This window comes from Dromiciops gliroides, chromosome 1 (genome assembly GCF_019393635.1).
Source record: "Dromiciops gliroides isolate mDroGli1 chromosome 1, mDroGli1.pri, whole genome shotgun sequence".
Lineage (NCBI taxonomy): Eukaryota > Metazoa > Chordata > Mammalia > Microbiotheria > Microbiotheriidae > Dromiciops > Dromiciops gliroides.
In genome coordinates this window covers 633,318,210-633,337,693 of record NC_057861.1, presented here as the reverse complement: position 1 = coordinate 633,337,693, position 19,484 = coordinate 633,318,210, and the positions used below count along the sequence as shown (strand labels likewise).

General features: G+C 46.9%; 2 protein-coding genes across 4 annotated transcripts; both read left to right on the top strand.

Moving 5' to 3' along the window:
- Positions 1-5,201: 5,201 nt before the first annotated feature.
- On the top strand, positions 5,202-13,480 carry MAPK3 (mitogen-activated protein kinase 3). The gene is made up of 9 exons (XM_043972232.1): positions 5,202-5,374; positions 6,759-6,941; positions 8,231-8,420; positions 9,397-9,513; positions 9,949-10,063; positions 10,583-10,714; positions 11,108-11,217; positions 11,334-11,485; positions 12,700-13,480. The coding sequence occupies exons 1-8, from the start codon at positions 5,202-5,204 to the stop codon at positions 11,454-11,456; spliced, it is 1,143 nt and encodes a 380-aa protein (XP_043828167.1). The 3' UTR covers positions 11,457-11,485; positions 12,700-13,480.
- Positions 13,481-13,636: 156 nt separating this feature from the next.
- GDPD3 (glycerophosphodiester phosphodiesterase domain containing 3) lies at positions 13,637-19,257 on the top strand. 3 transcript variants are annotated; one of them, XM_043972221.1, is made up of 10 exons: positions 13,637-14,531; positions 15,127-15,169; positions 15,278-15,413; positions 15,600-15,645; positions 15,982-16,100; positions 16,248-16,337; positions 17,501-17,634; positions 17,864-17,923; positions 18,010-18,061; positions 18,635-19,257. In XM_043972221.1, the coding sequence occupies exons 1-10, from the start codon at positions 14,108-14,110 to the stop codon at positions 18,764-18,766; spliced, it is 1,236 nt and encodes a 411-aa protein (XP_043828156.1). In that variant the 5' UTR covers positions 13,637-14,107; the 3' UTR covers positions 18,767-19,257. The 3 variants fall into 3 exon arrangements, with proteins under 3 accessions (XP_043828156.1, XP_043828154.1, XP_043828161.1); XM_043972219.1 differs by having other exon boundaries at positions 15,552-15,645; XM_043972226.1 differs by lacking the exons at positions 18,010-18,061; positions 18,635-19,257 and having other exon boundaries at positions 15,552-15,645; positions 17,744-17,885.
- The last annotated feature ends 227 nt before the right edge of the window (positions 19,258-19,484 follow it).

Here is a 19,484-nt window from a genome sequence, read left to right as displayed (position 1 = left end):
AAATGGTGAGGGGAGGGAATAGAATGGAAGAAAATACAGTTTGCAATAGCAACTATGAAAAAAATTTTAAAGCAAGTTTGTCCAATAAAGGTCTTGTTTCTCAAACATATAGAAAATTGAGTCAAATTTATTAAAATGATTAAAAGATATGAAGTTTTCAGGTGAAATAAGCAAAGCTATCTATAGTCGTCTGAAAAAAATTCTTTAAGTCACTATTGATTAGAAAGATGCAAGTCAAAACAATTTTGGTGTACTACTTCATGCCTATTGGATTGGATAATAGGACAGCAGAGAAAAATGACAAATGTTGTAGGTGACATGGGGAAAATGAGACATTAATGCACTGTTGGTGGAGTTGTAAACAAATTCAACCATTCTGTAGAGCAATTTGGAACTATGGACAAAGTGCTATAAAACCATGCATACTCTTTGATCTAGCAATACCACTACTAGGTCTGCATCCAAAAAGAGATAAAAACCAAAAAGTTAAAAGACCTATATGTACAAAAATTTTTATAGTAGCTCTTTTCTGGTGGCAAAGAATTGGAAATCGAGGGGATGTCCATCAATTGGGGAATGGCTGAACAAATTGTAGTATGTGACTATGATGCAACACTATTGTGCTGTAAGAAATGATGAGCAGGATACTCTCAGAAAAACCTGGACTTACATGAGCTGATGCAAAGTGAAATGTATAGTGTACAACATAATAGCAATATTGTAAGATGATCAGCAATACAATGATCCAAGACAACTTTGAAGGACTTATGATGAAAAATGTTATGCATCCCCAGAGGAAAAAAAACCAAAACTGATGGTGTCTTAATACAGATTGAAGGGTAATTTTTTTCACTTTATTTTTCTTGTCCGTTTTCTTTCACAACCTGACTAATATGGAAATGTTTTGCATGACTACACATGTATAACTTATATTGAATTGCTTGCCTTCTTAAGCGGGGGGAGGGAGGAAGAGAATTTGGGACACAAAGTTTTAAAAATGGATGTTAAAAATTATTTTTACATGTAATTGGGGAAAATAAAATTCTAAATAAACTAAAAAAAAAAATCCTTAGCTTCTTTCAAGGCTCAGGTCAGATGTCTTCATTTACAGGAAACTCCTTAATGTTACCTTGTATTTACATATCTGTATACTTGTTATATATACCCAGTTAAACCTTAGTTTACTTAGGACAATGACTGTTCTGTTTTTGCAAACTCAGCACCCAGAAGAGTGCCTTGCATATACAATAGATGCTTAATGCTTGTTGAAATTAATTTAATCTCTAAGATTCTTTTTTTTTTTTTTTGTGGGGCAATGAGGGTTAAGTAACTTGCCCAGGGTCACATAGCTAGTAAGTGTCAAGTGTCTGAGTCCAGATTTGAACTCAGGTCCTCCTGAATCCAGGGCCAGTGCTTTATCCACTGTGCCACCTAGCTGCCCCCTCTAAGATTCTTTCCAGCTCCAATTTTATGACTGTTAGAAATGATTATTAATAACCAACATCTTGGGGAGATTCCGAGGCTCTCTTCTAAATTCCTCATTTTAAAAGTTCAGTTTTTCCTCAGAAGGGGCAGTTAGTTGGTGCAGTGCATGTAAAACTGGCCCTGGAGTCAGAAAGACCTGAATTCAAATTTCACCTCAGACACTTACTAGCTGTGTGACCCTAGGCAAGTCACAACCCCAATTACCTTAAACATCAAGGGCCATCTCCAGTTGTCCTGAGATTTATCTCACCACTGGATCCAGATAACTCTGGATGAGAGAATGAAGTTGGTGACTGCACAGCTCTCCCTCACTTAAATCCAATTCAGTGCATGACATCACTTCCTGATATCATGGTCCTCTTTGGGAACAAAGGACAAACAACAATTTTCCTCAGTTACTGATAAGGAAACATTACTCCTCATCTTGGTCAGACCCCACTCAACCTTTCAAGGAATTTAATCTGGGGAAGCCCAGAGTTGTGTTCTACTCAAGCCTGGGTGGAGACAGATTCTTTTGTCCAAGGCTAGGGGTAGTCTGAATAGGGTCACTCAGTGCTGTCCCCCTGCCAAGTTGAAAAGGGCACATATTCTTTAAATTGATAGCCTAAAGCTATGTGTGGTCTGGTAAGGAGAAACTTTTCTTATCCAAGTGATACACAGTCCTTCATTTTAATATAGCCCATATCCAAACATGTTAGTTAGATTTGATTGTTGAAGAATCACCTACTGTTTTGAAGGGTATTTAAACTGTTGAGTGCCCACCATGATTGTCTTTGGTCTAAGAGAAAAGGCCAAACGACCATCTTTTTCTTAATAACTTACTGGCATGATTAAATTACCCAGAAAATATGCCTCTCAACTTTTTAAACATCACATGACTGATTTAATAGGCTGAATCCGTTGCCTCCTCCATGGAAGCTTGTGCCAGGAAATATAAATCATAATCACTAGAAAATGATTTTTACAAACACTGCATGTAGCAAAATAATTGCAGTCTTATATGACAAGCTGTCATATAACAAATTTCTCTACGCTGGTACTATAACCTCCACCCATGGTTCATAGCAGATCTGTCTGTCTGATACTTTATTGAGTCACTAGTCTCTTGTAATTGCCTGAAGAAGTTAGTTTAAAAAAAAAGGCTTATCAAATTAGCAAGGGCTAAACCCAGATCCTGCCAGGCCTGTTCCATGTTCCTCTGTGGTCTACTAAATTAGTTATATGAGCCATGCCACCCTGAATTAGTATATCTGATCCAGAAGCAAATTGAGGGATTTTGGAATCATGAAGTTCTATTTTGTACAGTCCCAGTTTATCACAATAGAAAGATTTTGTTCTTGGTCATTTGAAGGAAAAAATTATTTACTGAAACCCTAACTGAAGATATGTTTTTTTTTTTAATTTTTAATTTTATTTTAGTAAGGCAATTCGGGTTAAGTGACTTGCCCAGGGTCACACAGCTAGTAAGTGTTAAGTGTCTGAGGTCGGATTTGAACTCAGGTACTCCTGAATCCAGGGCCCGTGCTTTATCCACTATGCCATCTAGCTGCCCCTTGAAGATATGTTTTTATAACCCTGACCTATTATATGTTATGTTTTCTTGTCCTTTCAAGGAATTCAGTGACAGGGAGCAGCAATGTATAGATAAACTAGAGAAAGACTTCCAGTATATTAAAAAGAGCTTCTAGGAAAGATTAATGGAAAGCTAGGAATAAGATTCACACATATAGAAAAGGAGGGGACACTCCCATGGTAAGGGAGGGAGCAGTGATAATCAGTAATCTCATGTAGCAAAGGAAATCTAAGTGGTGAAGTGGAGAAAGCCCTGGGGCCTGGCCTTAGCTCAAATCCAGTCTATGACACTTGGTCGAGTCACTTAACACTGTTTGCTTCAGTTCCCTCATCTGTAAAATGAGTTGGAGAAGAAAATGACAATACCACTTCAGTATCTTTGCCAAGAAAACTCCATATGAGGTCATGAAGAGTCAGACAGGACAGAACATTATCAGAGGAAACAGCTTATCTCTACTGGGGAAAAGACAGGCAGGTTGTTATATTTTGTTAACTAACGAGGTTAACTCATGATTTCTGTCATTTACCAGGTTTTTTGTTAGCCCTATAGTTGAATAACCATCTAGAACTAGATTTTTTTAAAAAAGATATCATCCTCTATGCATCTTTCTCAGTCCAATCTGTGCTCAGAGGGCAAAGAGCACAGACTGAGCTGAGATCAATGCTAAGAGCAAATGGTACAACTGCAGATTGGACCATGTCACACCCCACCCCACTTTCAATAAGTTCCCTATTGCCTCCAGGATCAAGCACAAAACTCTCTGGCCATCAAAGTTCTTCATAAGCTAGACCCCTCCTACCTTTCCATTCTTTTTACACTTCACCAATGTGGCTTCCTGGCAGTTCCAGGGATGAGAAAGACCCTTCATCTCTGACTCCAGGCATATTCTCTGGCTGTCCCCCATGCCTAGAATGTCCCTCATTTTCTACCTAGTGCTTTCCCTGACTTCCTTTGAGTCCCTACTAAAAGCCATCTTCGACAGGAAGTGTTCCCAACACCTCTTAATTTCTAGTGCTTTCCCTCTCTTAATCACTTCCTATTTGTATTATTTAGAGCTGGTTTGTTTCATTTGTTTACTGGTTGTGTCCATTAGATTGTGAGCTCCTTGAGGGCAGGGACTATTGTTTGCTTCTTTATATCTCCTGCATTTAGCAGAGTCTGACACACTGTAGGGGCTTAATATTTATTGACCGATTGGGATGGAAATTTTTGCCAGATACACATACGTATGAAAAAAAAAGCTGTCCTTCAAAAGATGACCTCAGTGGACCTCCATGGGTAGCTGTTGTCACACTGGTCAATTAGGTCGACTAGTGTGAAGAACATTTCACCGGAGTATCATAAGATCATGGATTCTGGGTTGGAAGCAGCCCTTAGAGATGATGGGGTCCAGACCAACAGAGGGGTAAACTGAACCCTAACCCCGTTAGGTGTCTTGCCCTAGGGTCATTGGAAGCAGGGATTTGAACCCAACTCCCTCTCATGCTCTTTCCTAGCTAACTCTCCAAATGGGAGCACTTGACCACTCTGATCCCTGGCTCCCTCTCAACTTTGTGCTCCAGAGGGTCTCGCCCCAAGCCCTTTACGCAGAAGGAGACTACGACAGCGGAGGCCTAGGAGATACAAAGGGAGACCTCCGGGTGGCGCAGTGGATAAAGCACTGGCCTTGGATTCAGGAGGACCTGAGTTCAAATCCAGTCTCAGACACTTCACACTTACTAGCTGTGTGACCTTGGGCAAGTCACTTAACCCTCATTGCCCCCAAAAACCAACAAAAAACAAAAACAAAGGGAGGCCTCCTTGCCCAAGGCCGCGAAGCGAGCCCGTACTGGAAACCCGGGAGCCAGCCTCCCAGGCCAGGGCATGAGGTACCAATCCCTGAACATCGTTTCCGGATGTCTGGGGCCTGCGGTGGGGGTGGTAAACCGCGCGTAGGCAGCGCAGGGTCGTCGAGCGAAGGTCGCGCAAGCGCAGGCGCCGAGCCTAGCCGCCTCTGAGCCCAGAGCCGGGTGCTGGCTCGAGCCAGGGGGCGGGCCCAGATCGGGGCGGAGCCTGAGCGGCGGGGGTGACGAAACGGAGGGCGGGGCCGGCGCACGCCTAGGCGGGACCCCGGGCGGAGCCGCGGGGAGGGAGGGGAGTGGAGATGGCGGCGGTGGTGGCTGCAGAGGGGGGAGGGGGCGGGGAGCCCCGGGGAGTTGATGGGGCCGGCCCGGGGGTCCCGGGCAAGGTGGAGATGGTGAAGGGCCAGCCGTTTGACGTGGGACCGCGCTACACAGAGCTGCAGTACATTGGGGAGGGCGCGTACGGCATGGTCAGGTATGGGGCGGGGGCCGGGGGCCGGGTGAGTGGACTCTGGAGATGTCCTGAGAAAGTGGAAGGGGCTCTCGGGATGTTCGTGGAAGGGAGGGGGCCCTAGGGTAGTTTCGAAGGAAGGGAGGGGTCTCCAGGGATGTTCTAAGGGGAGAGAGGGGGCCTGGGGTACGATCTGAGGAAGGGGAGGGGTCTCTAGGGATGTTCTTAGGAAGGGGAGGGGCTTCCAGGGATGTTCTAAAGGAGGGAAGAGGGATGGGGGGGCGTTCCTAGGGAAAGGAGGGGGCTCTGGGGATGTTCTAAGGGAGGAGAGGGTGTCCAGGGATGTTCGGAGGGAGGGAAGGGGACAAGGACGGGGCGGGGGGCTTTCTGAGAAAGAACGGGGCTGCGGGAATACTCTGAGGGTGGGGGAGGGGGCCCTGAGGAGATTCCAAGGGAGGGGCACTGGACCATCAGAGAGAGAGTTGGAAAGGGGCTGGTTGCTAGAAAAGTTGGGTAGGTCTTGAAGAAGGGGAGTCTGGGTGGGGAGGCGTGAGCTACACACAGACTTGGGGTGAGGGGAGGTTTGTGGTGTGGGGCTGGGCAGGGTCATCTAGGAGAATACACGGCTGTGCCTGTATCTTCCTGCCAAGTTCCTCTGGACATCATCCTCTGCTCCAGCCCTTCAGTAGGACAGGCCTCCCCTGGAGACCTGCACCCTGTTTAGTTAGGTCAATTTCCTCCATTCTCTCCCCTCCCCCCAATCCTTATATATACTCTCTTTTACTCCCACCCCCTGTGGCTCTTTCATACCCTTGTAGGCCCCGTCTCCTTATTTGCCCTCAGGATGCCCAGTTTGAGGGCTTCCTGACCCATTTTCTCTTTATTTCCTATTTTCTCCTTACCCTCCTCAACCCCCTTTTGGACTTCTGAATATGTCTGACAGCCTCACAATAGGAAGAGATAGGGGTCCTAAAAGCTGGAGTTTAGGTTGAGGGGTGGGGAGGAGGAGAGTCTGTGGTCTCTTCCTGTCTTTCCTGAAGTAAAGTCAGATCTTGGATTGGCTGGTCCCCAGTCCACTCCCTGGAGGCTTCAGGCGCTAGTGGCAGGAAGGAGCCAGCATTGTTTACTGCCTGGTCAGAGTTCTCCCTTAACTCCCCCCTCTTCCCCCCCCCCCCACCCCTCTCCTCTCTTCCCACCTCCTACCCCAAGGCCTGGGTGGAGCTCAGTGGCCTAGGCTTTCACTCAGTTTGCTGTGCAGATGTGCCCCAAATCTCTAGGCTCTACTGCTCCTCCAGCCTCCCCCCACCCCAATTCTGTCAGCATTTTGTCTCCTTCCCCCTGGGGCATAGCTCTCCCACAGTTCACCAGCTGTGATCCATGATGGATCCTTTGCTCTCTGCCCCAACAGCTCTGCCTTTGACCATGTTCGGAAGGCCCGGGTAGCCATCAAAAAGATCAGCCCATTTGAGCACCAGACATATTGCCAGCGAACCCTTCGGGAGATTCAGATCCTGCTTCGTTGCCACCATGAAAATGTCATTGGCATCCGTGACATCCTTCGGGCACCCACACTGGAAGCCATGAGGGATGTGTATCCTTAACCCCTTTATCCAATCCTGGCCCTGGGATCAGGCTCTACTGGGCTTTTTTTCCTTTCCCTGTCCTCTACTCCTTTCTCCCCTGTTCCCCAGTAGGAGAAGAGAGTGGAAAGTGAACGAGGTTACGAATTAGTGTCTGTTGTTCAGTAGTTTCAGTCACGTCCAACTCTTCAAGACCCCTTTTGGGATTTTTTAGGCAAAGATACTGGAGAATTTTGCTGTTTCCTTCTCCTATTCATTTTTTCAGATGAGAAACTGAGGCAAAGAGTTAAATGAGTTGCCCAGGGTCACACAGCTACTAAGTGTCTGAGGCCAGATTTGAATTTAGGAAGAGGAGTCTTCCTGTCTTCAGGCCCAGCTCTCTATCCACTGTGCCACCTAGCTTCCCCTATAAATTAGTAGATCCAGGTTTTACTCCCATCATGTGCAGGTCATTTGCTTTCTCTGGGCTCCACTTTCCTCATATAAAATGAGATATTGAACTAGATGATCTCTAAAGTTCCTCCCAGATCTTAATATTTAAAGATTTTGAGATGTTGGCCAGGGTTCTACATAGTCAGAGTTTAATTAATGTTTGTAGACTGACTCCCTCAGTGAGTCTCTGAAACAGCCTGTGAAGCCCCACATAAACCTTCTATACATTGCCTATTTTCCTGCCAACCCCTCCTGTCAAACAGATGGGGGCTTATAGCTACTTCTCTTGAACTTCCTCCTTTAAGGCCCCACCCAGGTACCTCCCAGCACAGGAAGATCCTTGGACCTTGCCCAGTTTTTGGAGAGTTTTTTGTGTGTTTTTTTTTAGTGAGGCAATTGGGGTTAAGTGACTTGCCCAGGGTCACACAGCTAGTGAGTGTTAAGTGTCTGAGACCGGATTTGAACTCAGGTACTCCTGACTCCAGGGCCGGTGCTCTATCCGCTGCGTCATCTAGCTGCCCCTGGAGAGTTTTATCATTCCCTTTTTCCACTCTGCTGTCTTTTTCAGTTTTCCTGCTTTCATTTCCTCCCTCAGCTACTTAGCCCTTTCCTGTTCTCAACTTCAAGTGAAACTGTCAACCCCCTTCACATCATTCCCTGTGTGTATGGATTTATACTGTAAAAGTAACTTTTATGGGGTCTATCACTGTAAAGAATGGCAGGAAAAGACTAGATGAAGGGGCTCTCCTGTTGGCCCGATTGGGTTATTGACTATAGCACCATCCTGTTATTCTCCTTAACCCTAGTTCCTATCGGTTCCCCCACTTCCTGGTTGGGGTGGGGAGGACCTCCTCCATGGCTTCCTCAGCTACATTGTTCAGGACCTGATGGAAACAGATTTGTATAAGCTGCTCAAGAGCCAGCAGCTGAGTAATGACCATGTCTGCTACTTCCTGTACCAAATCCTACGGGGCCTCAAATACATCCACTCAGCCAATGTGCTTCATCGGGACCTCAAACCCTCCAACCTGCTTATTAATACCACTTGTGACCTCAAGGTGAGAAGGCAGAGGTTAGAAACCCACATGTTTTCCTTCTCCCACCTCACCCTACTATACCCCATGTGTACTTGATGGACACAACCTGCAACCTCTGTGTCAAGGAGCATGACCTCTAAGCTGCTTATTATTATCTGTGACCCTAAGGTCTTTCCCCTCTCCCCAAGTGGCTATCCCACTCCCACCCTTACCTGACAGTGCATTTTATCATCAATATCTTCTACAAATATTAAGTACCTATTAGCAGAGGATACAAAGAGGTATAAGACATGATCTTCCAGAAGCTTAATCTGTTTGGGAAGGTGGGATGAGATACAAGAAATACGTGCCTAATAGAACACTGGTGAATAGAATTCCTGTGGAGAAAAGCTGTTATTCTTCCCTTCTAAAATATTAATTATGAGGTTATGTCTATGTCAACAAATGTTCTTTGGTCATAGTAGTTTAGGAAACATTGGATGTTTCAGACAGTAAATACTCTTTTTTTTTTTTTAGTGAGGCAATTGGGGTTAAGTGACTTGCCCAGGGTCACAACAGCTAGTAAGTGTTAAGTGTCTGAGGCCGGATTTGAACCCAGGTACTCCTGACTCCAGGGCCGGTGCTCTATCCACTGTGCCACCTAGCTGCCCGACAGTAAATACTCTTAAAGTTGTTGACAGAGATAAGTTCCGTTTAGTCATGAAAGAACACAACCTGGGCCTTGAAAAGTTAACTTTTAGGTTATTACCCTGGAAAAGAATTATAAGCAGGAAGAATTTACCAAAGCATGGCAGAAGACTACAAAGGACATGTTCAGGGGACAGTAAACAGGAGCAGTTTGTCTAGAGTTGAAAGTTTATATTGGGGAACAGTGAGAAATAAGCTGAGTTGGGGCCAGATAATGGCATTGAATGCGAATCTAATAAATTTGTACTCTGGACAAATAATAGGATAACATTCACTGAAAATGAAGTGGTTTTCATTTTTTTTCTCCAAGATCTGTGACTTTGGCCTGGCTCGAATTGCTGACCCTGAGCATGATCACACAGGCTTCCTGACAGAGTATGTGGCTACCCGCTGGTATAGAGCACCAGAGATCATGCTCAATTCCAAGGTGAGGAGGTGAAGCCACCCCCAGACCTTGCAGAAAGCCTCTCCAACTCCCAAGTATTTGCTGACAGAGTTGGCCAATTGCTCTTTCCTGTCCCCACCATATAAACACCCATAATTGTAACTTGAAACCAGGAGATATGAAAATAACCCATCTAGTCTCCTACTCTTCATAGTGGTCTGGCTGAAAGTTAGGGCGCCTTCACCTGGGACCACTGAATAGTCTCAGTGTCCCCTTTTTATGGCTTCTCACACCTTTCCAGCAAATACCAGTTCTCCTAACCCAGAGAGGTAAGGACCACGGCACCAAAACTCATTTGAATGGGCCCTGCTGGGGCAGAGAGGTTGGAAGGAAGAAGTAGTGGTGCAGGGACAAGAGCTAACCGGAGAAGCTGCCCATTTGGGATAACTCTATGGCTATCTTTTCCTCCCATGTCAGGGCTATACCAAATCCATTGATATCTGGTCTGTGGGCTGTATCCTCGCAGAAATGCTCTCCAATCGTCCCATCTTTCCTGGGAAGCACTACCTGGATCAGCTGAACCACATTCTAGGTGAGCAGACAGTGAAGGGGTGGCGGTGAGGGGGTAGGCTGAAAAGATGGATTGGTAGGGGTCTTGTGAGCTAGCAGCTAGAATTGGCTAGGGGCAGGGGGAGGGAAGGGACTGATATTTTCAGAGTGGGTTGACTAAGGAAGTGTATCATCAGATTTAGACACTATCTAGTCCAACTTCCTTTTTCCTTTTTCTTTTTCTAAAAACAGGTAAGGAACTGGAATCCCAAGGAGGTAATATGACTCATACAAGGTCACACAGAAAATGGCAGTCAAGATTCAAACTTAGGGCTTATGACTCCAAACCCAGTGCTCTTTTCTATTATACATTATTGTCTTCCCTGTTTCCCAGAGCAAGGATGTCCTGGTTTTCAGCTCCTAGACTATTCAGGTTTTCTCTATTAGTTAGGATGAGGTCTTTCTGAGCCAGTTTCCCTGGGAAGATGAATATTAATGGTCATCCCTTGTCTCCTTGATTTCCTTCCCATGTCTCTTGTTATGAACTTTCCTTTGTTCCCAGGTATCCTGGGTTCTCCATCCCAGGATGATCTGAACTGCATCATCAACATGAAGGCACGGAACTACCTGCAGTCCCTTCCATCCAAGCCCAAGGTGCCCTGGGTCAAGCTGTTTCCCAAAGCAGACCCCAAAGGTGAGGGGGAGGGAGAGAAATGGGATAGATAACGTAAATAAGAAGAGTGGGAAAAGCTGGCTGTGGAGAGGAGCCAGAGGAAAGAAGACATGAGGCTAGGACCAGTGTGGGATTAGAATTTAAATGCACATAGGGGAGTAGGGTAAAGAGGTGGGGGAATTTCCATATCCTACTTCTACTAGCTAAAGGAGACCAGCTTTGGTGGTGGATCTCTCCCTGCCCAGTAGAGTTTGTGTCACCAGTTCCATCATTTCAATTTAAAGGAGTCCTTAAGTATGGGGGGAAACAAAAGTATCTTGTATACCTTTCCCTCCCACCCATCCCTCATGCCCACCCTGCCCCATGAGGCAAGGATTTTGGGGGTCCATGCCTCTGACCCATGACCTCACCCAGCCCTGGACCTGCTGGACCGGATGTTGACCTTTAACCCCAACAAGCGAATCACAGTGGAGGATGCCCTGGCCCACCCCTACTTGGAGCAGTACTATGATCCAACTGATGAGGTGGGACCAGGGGCTGGGATCAAATGGGGGTGGCAGGGTGGGGAAAAAGCAGAATTCCTGGATGGACATCTCTGAGGTCTCTAACCTTTATCTTTCCCTGCCCTTTCTTTTCCCAGCCAGTGGCAGAGGAACCCTTTACCTTTGACATGGAACTGGATGACCTGCCAAAGGAACGACTGAAGGAACTCATCTTCCAAGAGACAGCCCGATTCCAACCTGGAGCCCCAGGAGCCCCCTGAAACAGGGACCCTCTCCTTGTGAGGACCTGGTAAGTGCTTCTGATCCATCCATTTCTTTGTACCCTGTGGACATGTACCTGCCTATGGCCTTATTACCATACACGTACTCGTGTGTGTGTGTGTGTGTGTGTGTGTGTGTGTGTGTGTGTGTGTGTGTGAATACATACATACACAAACATGCCTACAAACACCTGGTGACACAAAGGCCCGTGGATATGCACCCTCTGCCACCCCATGTGTCCAGAAGCCCATACCTACACACTCCTCTAAATAAACACCAATCCAGGGCAGCTAGGTGGTGCAGTGGATAGATCACTGGCCCTGGATTCAGGAGGACCTGAGTTCAAATTCGGCCTCAGACACTTGACACTTACTAGCTGTGTGACCCTGGGCAAGTCACTTAACCCCAATTACCTCACCAAAAAAACCCCACCAATCCATCCTACCTTTATAGCCCTACTCCTTGTTCTAGGTTTGCCCTCCCTCTCCCTGCCTCCCTGTGATAATGCTTGCTCTTTCATGTTATAGGACATTTCAGAGACACAGCAGCCCTGTGAGGCAGAGAGTAGAAATACTCTGATTGCCATTTTAGACATGAAGACATTTGCAGTACACATGAGTCAGCCAGCCAGGAAGTAGCAGAACTGAGAACTAAAGCCAGGTTCTCTGATGACAGGCTTAGGGTTCCTTTTGCTAGGCTTTTGCACCTTACCTCCTCTGGCTGGCTGGCCCTACGGGATGGAAAAGCCAGAGTTTTCTGGGGCTAAGTTTGCTTGGATTCCCCTATTAACCTCTCTCCTGTTACTCAGTCTACCGCAATACTGGGTATTGAAGGGGTTCTCCCTTCAGGGTACCTGCAGGTTACATTCTGTGGCCTTCTAGGAGTTTGGAACTGCAAAGTAGCTTCCAGAAAGAGATTGTCTGGAGAGGCCTGGCCTTTGTACCAGAGGACCATCCCTCCAGTAATCTCCTTTCCTCCAGTCTGAATAATAGTGGTATAGCTACACTTGGCTCCTTCAATCCCAAGGAGGGGGATAGAAATATTTGGGGAGGAGGCCAACATGCCTACACATGTCCTAAGGCCCAAGCCAACCTTCCCTGACCCCAATTATTCAGACCAACTATTCAGTCACTTTTGGCTAATCAGTTCCCTGCCTCTTCCCTATGATCTTTTGATCTCAGGTTCCTTCTCCCTCTTCATAAATCTCTGAATTTGGGTCTTGGCCTTTCTTTTTCCATCCAGATTCTGAATTCTACCTGCCCCTTTTCCTGCTGGACTGTTTGAAACTGGATGCCACTCACACCCTGGCCCCCCCATTCCAGGCAGGGGACGGATGGGTGTGTGTGTGGGGGGGGTGTCTGGGCCCCTCTGTCCTAACATGCTTTATCTCAGAGACAGCCTTTCATCCCTTTTACTTCAGGTGGACACCATGGCCCCTTCTGCAGCTAGGGGTTCTGGACCAAACCTTTGCTCCCCTGGCTCGCTCCCCACTGCCCCAGAAGCCTTCACTCCCCTCCTCACTTCAGCCTGGCCTAGGGAGCCCAAGGCTGCTTTGCCCCAGTCCCATATGCCCCTTTTCTCAAGGGCTAGCGCTGCTTCTCAGTCTCTTAACCCCCACAAGGCACCTTGAAAGAATGTGTGTGGTGGGGGTGAGTGGGGAGTGAGTTGGAAGGGTTCTGGCTCTTTCACATGATTGACACCTCCCCCCAGGATCTTCTCTAACCTCTGTGGAACATTCCTGATTCTCAAGGGCTAGTTTTCAGATTGGGGAGAAAGGAAAAGGTCTGGAGGAAGGAACTGGGGTCCTTCTTTCAGACTCTGTGCTGTGCCCCTGAAGCTGCCACGTTTAACTCCATTGCCACCTCACCCTTCCCAGAAGGGGTGCCCCTGCTGCTTTGCGTGTGTGGGAGTGTGCATGGGAGGGAAGGGCTGGCCAGCCAGCCCTGTGGTATGGTAGGGGAGGCCATACTGCCCTCTCCCAGCATCTGTATCTAATATATAAATATATAGATGTGTATCAGGATGCCCTGCCTCTGTGTCTGTATTTGCTGCCATCTCCTAAGGGCTTCATCACCTCACCTTTCCCTATTCTGGCCCTTCCTTGGAGTAGACTAGCGCAAGGCCCCTTCTGGGGGATGTGGGGTGGTAAGGAGCTTGAAAGGGCTTAACCTAAGGTAAACAGTTTCAGCCCTACCCAACTTGAGAGATCTTTGACCCCAGCCAGCCAGATGACTGACTCCCTTCCCCCACCTCCAGCATACTTGAATGGGTACAGGTTGGGCCTGGGGTGGGGTAGGGAAGGTGGAGGGGTTTGGGAGAGACAAAGGTCCACATAGGGACCTCGGTACCTAACCGAATAGCGGGGTCATTTTCCCCATTAAGTGCCCACTCTTCTCACCCTTTCCATTTCCTGTCTAACTGGAATGGGGGTGACTCAGGGGTGTCCCATATGCTCCCACACCCCATGGCTGCCCAGAAGGCAATAGGTTCACCCTGGCCCGGAGCACCCAGGGAAATATTCTCACAGGGGGAGGGGAGCTCTCAGCACTCCCAGCTGGATGTCAGCAGGGCCCCTCAGGTCAGCAGGGGGCGCTCGAAGGGGTGCTAGTAGTATGGGCTTTCCTGTTCCTGTTCTGCTCTGTCCCTAGGGATGGAAGGCAGCCTGAGGCTGGTAGGGGGTGGGGACATGGCTCGGGGCTGTCCAGGTCCCTGGATGTCCCACCCAGGCTCCTGCCCTGCCGGCTGGGCCTCCTGCCAGTGGCAGGCTCAGCAGGTCCTAGGGGCGTGGTGGAGCTGCAGAGGCAGAGGTAGCCTCCTGCTGCAGAGGCAGCAGCAGAGAGAACCTGCAGCCAGAAAAGGAACAGGAGAGGCAGCCAAGCTCAGCCTGCCAGAGCTGGAGACCCTCACACCTCATCCTCAGACATCAGCCTCTTCCATGACTTCCTTTCTGTACTATGCCCTCCCTGCCCTGGGGGGCTATTCTCTGCTCTCCCTCTTCTTCCTGCGGAGGCCCTGGCTGCTCCATGTTTCCCGGGACCCTGCCTTCCGCTGCCGACTCGCTGCCCACAGAGGAGGTGAGGACACTGCTCCCAAGGCCTAGATAGCAGTGAGATTGGGATCAGGAGACAAGAATGGAAAGGGAGGCTTAGAGAGAGATGAGAGATTGGGGCAGATGGGGGGGTGGGAGGAGATGTGTGTGTAGGAAATGGAATAAAAGATTACAAATTTTTTTTTGCAGGGCAGTGAGGGTTATGTGACTTGCCCAGGTTCACATAGCAAGTATCAAGTGTTTGAGACTGAATTTGAAATCAGGTCCTCCTGAATCCAGGGCCAGTGGTTTATCCACTGTGCTACCTAGCTGCCCCAAAAGATTACATTTTAAAACTAAGTCAGGATGTGGCTAGCAGGGATCCTTTTCTATTTGAGTTTGACACCACTGTAAAGGATGGATGGTATAGAATTGGGGAAGAGAAGAGACAGGTCTTAAGTGTATGATAGGGAGAGGTTTAAGGTAGAAGACAGGTTCAAAAGGATAGGGTTGGGGGCAAAGGGATTAGGGAGAGAAAACAAGTACTTGGGATTGGGATGGAATTGGAGAAAGAGGAAGCTGCTTCTAGGGAAAGGAAAAGAAGAAGGGAGGCCAGACTTCTATCCCATCACTTCACACAGGTTCTGGAGAACGACTTGAGAATACCATGGAGGCCCTTGAGAAGTGAGTCTGTCCCTCTCCTTTGATCTTTGATCTCAGTTTTTCCTTCCTGGACCCCATGCCCCACAGGTGTTGGGTCAAAAGTGACTTGTACCCTTTCATTTCGTACAGCTCCATGGCCCAACGATCAGACCTCTTTGAGCTGGATTGCCAGTTGACCCGGGATGGCCAAGTTGTTATTTCCCATGATGAGAACCTCTTTCGACAGTCTGGCCTAAACAAGAATATTCAGGATGTGGACTATGAGGTGGAGGTTCTCCTAAGTCCTTCCCCACATTTAAGACTTTTTAGTCTTCCCCCAGAACTTCCTTAAGGACCCCAACCTTACACCCCTCCACACACACCAAGGTCCTTTAAATCTTTGCCCCTTCATTCTCTCTGACAGCCTGGTTTCCCCATGATATCAATCCTTTCTCTCCTACACTCCCCCCAGGACCTGCCTCTTTACAGGGAGGAGTTGGAAGTGTACTTTTCCCCAGGTGAGATATAGATGGGTCTTGGATTGGGGACAAGTTACTATGAAAGTTACCATGAACCCCAGCCTTCCCTGGGAGCTGCTATAGGGGAGGGAGAAATAAGAAAACCTAGGTTCCTTAGTCTGTGTGATGGGAAAAAGGGAGCTTTCACATCCTGCCCTCCTTCCTACACATATATCTGACTTCTCAGTGACCTCAACCCCCTCTTGTAGTGTGGCATTTATTCTTCTTTGACATTCCCCTCCAATCTTAGTGACCTCTGCTCTCCTCTCTGACCTCCAGTTTCTTCTCTGTATCCCCTATCTCCTCTTCATACTAACTACTTCCCTTTGACTTTAGGCCAGTTTGCACGAGGATCAGACCGAAAAATGATTCGGCTAGAAGATGTTTTCCAGAGGTTTCCCCAAACACCCATGTCTTTGGAAGTGAAAGTGGAAGATGAGAAACTCATTAATAAGGTATGGCTGAGGGGCTGAAGACAGTTGGAAGTTCGGGGGAAGAGAAACTGAAGAGCTAAGTTAGCTGACCGCTGAATGGGGAGAGCTGGGGACTAAGGAAGATTTAGGAGCCAAGAAAGGCTCTCTGACTTTTCCCCCAACACCCAGATAGCCACTATTGTCAAGCACTTCGGCAGAAGTGAAATAACCATCTGGGCTGCTGAAAAGAACTCTGTCATGAAGAAATGCCGTGCAGCTGTAAGTTACCCATTCTTCCCTTGTCTGTCCCACTTCCTAATATTCCCTTACTCTTCCACTACCCCAAACCCCTATTTACCTCCATCTATCCCTTCACCCATGGAATCCCATGCTTTCTGCTAGTCCTGAAAATAAAGATCCTCTTCAAAGGGTTTCTGTCTCCTTCAGGAGACGATATATGAGATAGCTTGGGCTTGTTCTGTATCTGCTTCTGAGGTTTCACTCCTTTCCTTGGCTTTTTGTAGATAGCAGCCCCTGAGAGCCTTCATAGAAAAAAGACTTGCTGTCTGTGGGGGTAGAGAGTTAGGGAAGATTCCATCAATTGAGGAGTTGTTGGGAAGCTAGGTGGCGTAGTGGATAGAGCACCAGCCCTGGAGTCAGGAGTTCAAATATGAGTTCAAATCTGGCCTCAGACACTTAACACTTACTAGCTGTGTGACCTTGGGCAAGTCACTTAACCCTAATTGCCTCACTAAAAAAAAAAAAATTGAGGAGTTGTTGAGCTGGACCTTAAAAAAGTAGCGTGGGGGGGGCAGCTAGGTGGCGCAGTGGATAGAGCACTGGCCCTGGAGTCAGGAGGACCTGAGTTCAAATCCGGCCTCAGACACTTAACACTTACTAACTGAAAGTAGCTTGGAGTCAGAAAAATTTGGGTTTAGAATTCTGACTCTGCCACTTGCTAGCTGGGTGGTCATAGTAAAAAGTTATTTCTCTGGTCCTGTTTTGTCATCCATTCAAATGAATGGGTTAGACTAGACAATCTTGAAGGTCTCTTACTACTCTAACATTCTATTTTGACAGACAGAAGAAGGGTATTCCAGGTAGAGGAAGCACTCTAAGCAAAGGAAGTTAGTATGATATTGAAGGGGGCATGTTGAAAACTCTGGCGCATCTGGATTGGAGGTTTATATATTGGGGAACAAAGACTAGGTTATTAAATAGGAAATCATGCTGGGGCCACATTATGGAGGGTCTTGAATCCCAGGAGAGAGATGACATAATTGGGGTTTAGACTTAATAAGTATTGGTAATCCCTGCAGTGTTATATTCTCTTAGACTCTTCACCCTCAGGGGCGAGCCCTGCTTGCTATTCTCCTTCAGATAAGCTTGGTTCCACTTTTCCTTTCCTTACCTGTTGACACTGACCCTCCTGGCTCCCCTAGAATCCGGAAATGCCCACCTCTTTTACTGTGGTCCGAGTCATTTGGTTGCTGTTGATGTACTATGTGGGACTGTTGCCCTTCTTCTCCATCCCTGAGAGATTCCTGCTTTGCTTCCTGCCCACCATCATCAACAGGTAATGGGGCTGTTAGGCTGGGCCCTGGCCCTGGGAAAGGGACAGGGGCACAGGAAACAAAGTGGGGCAAGGGGTCTCTGGGACATCTCTTTCCCCTTCTCCTTTATAGTCACTGTTAATGATGAGAAGAACTACAATCGTGGGGTGACAGGGCCAAGGAAGACATTGAGCAGTTATCTATCTCAAAGCTAGGTCTAACTGGCTGATCTGATTCCATCTTTTGACCTAGGACCTACTTCCCATTTTCCTGCACTGCTTTGAATAGATTGGCAGCAGCCTTAACTAAGAGGTGAGATGGGCAAGAAGGGTGGGTTGGGCATTCCTGGGGTCCCTTGGCCTCCCTTGTCTAATAATATTGCTTCTTTCTTCTCTCAGGCTGATCATGAGAAAAAGTCTGATCAGGCATCTTGAAGAAAGAGGGATACAAGTGAGTTCAATCATTACTTATCAACAAATATATCAGAATACAGCATGTCTGTTGAGCCTCGTGTTGGTTGTTAAGGGGGAAAGAGGAAGCAAAAAATCACTTTCAGTTTCCATTATGCTTTACATTTTTCAAAGAATTTTCCTTAGAACACCTCTGTAAGATAGGTCGTGTAAGTATTATTATTCCAATTTTACTGAATTAGGAACCCAAGATTTAAAGAGCTAAAAATGACTTCCCCAAAGTCATACATGTAGTAAATGTATGGAGTAAATTTTGGAGCTGGAGTCTCCAAACCACATCTAATTAGAAGTCTATTGTTCTACCACACCATGGCTATCAGTCCCTACACACAGGAGCTCAGTCACACATGTGAAAAAATAGAAATGTATTTTGTCGTTGTCAAGTACTACAGGTTGGAAGGAAGTACTGTAGGAGCTTGGAGGACATTTTAGGGAGATAGAAGTCTTTATGGAGGAGGTGGAGGAGGAATGGGTGGAGTTTAGATAAACATAGAAAGGCTGCATATGTGAGAAGCCAGAACAAAGAACTTTCTCAACTTTATTTACTCTTCAGGTGGTATTTTGGTGCCTTAATGAGGAATCTGATTTCGAAGTAGCCTATAAGCTGGGAGCCACAGGGGTCATGACAGATTACCCTACTGCCCTTCGACATTACTTGGACAACCATCCCCAACAACGTAAATAGAGCAACTCAGACTCAAGTTAACTGGGTCAATGATCTCTACTTTTTTCTTTTTTAAAATGTTTTGTTTAAAGTTCTTTTAATACATCCCTGTCACTTCCCAGTGATTCTTCTGCACTAGCTCAATAGAGATCTCCATAGTAGTCAAGCAAAAAGTTGATTTGTATCAACTGGTTGTCTGTGTCTGAAAATGTATGCCTACTTCTGTCCCTTTGGACTTTTACCATTTCTCTGCTGAGAAACAAGAAATCTGTTTCAAAATTGAGTTCCCTTAAGTCACAACTGGACACTACTATATTGGTAAGAATTTTTAAAACCTTTAGTGTTGTCTTCCTTTATTTTGTGACCACCCTGTATATTTAAATCTAATTCTGCTGATTTTGCTCTGCATCAGAATTTTCAAGATCTCCCTTAAAACAATTCCCTTCATCAGAACAATTACTCCCTCACCTATGCCTTTCATCTCTATTCCCCAATAAAAGTTTTCTTACTGAGTCAAGTGTCATTATTGAGGAGGGGGCTGGGGATGAAGGCAAGAGCAAAGAAGGAAAGAGTCCTGTGCTTCTGGTCTGGTCACATTCTTGACCCTCAAAGCAAGTGTACTTTCTGGTGCGCCACTCCCAGTCTTTTTGGCTCAACCCAGTCGAAGAACTAATTCTTTCAGGTAGGGACACCTTGGCAGGGCAGGCTGAGCCTGGAGACACCACGGGATGGGGCTGGG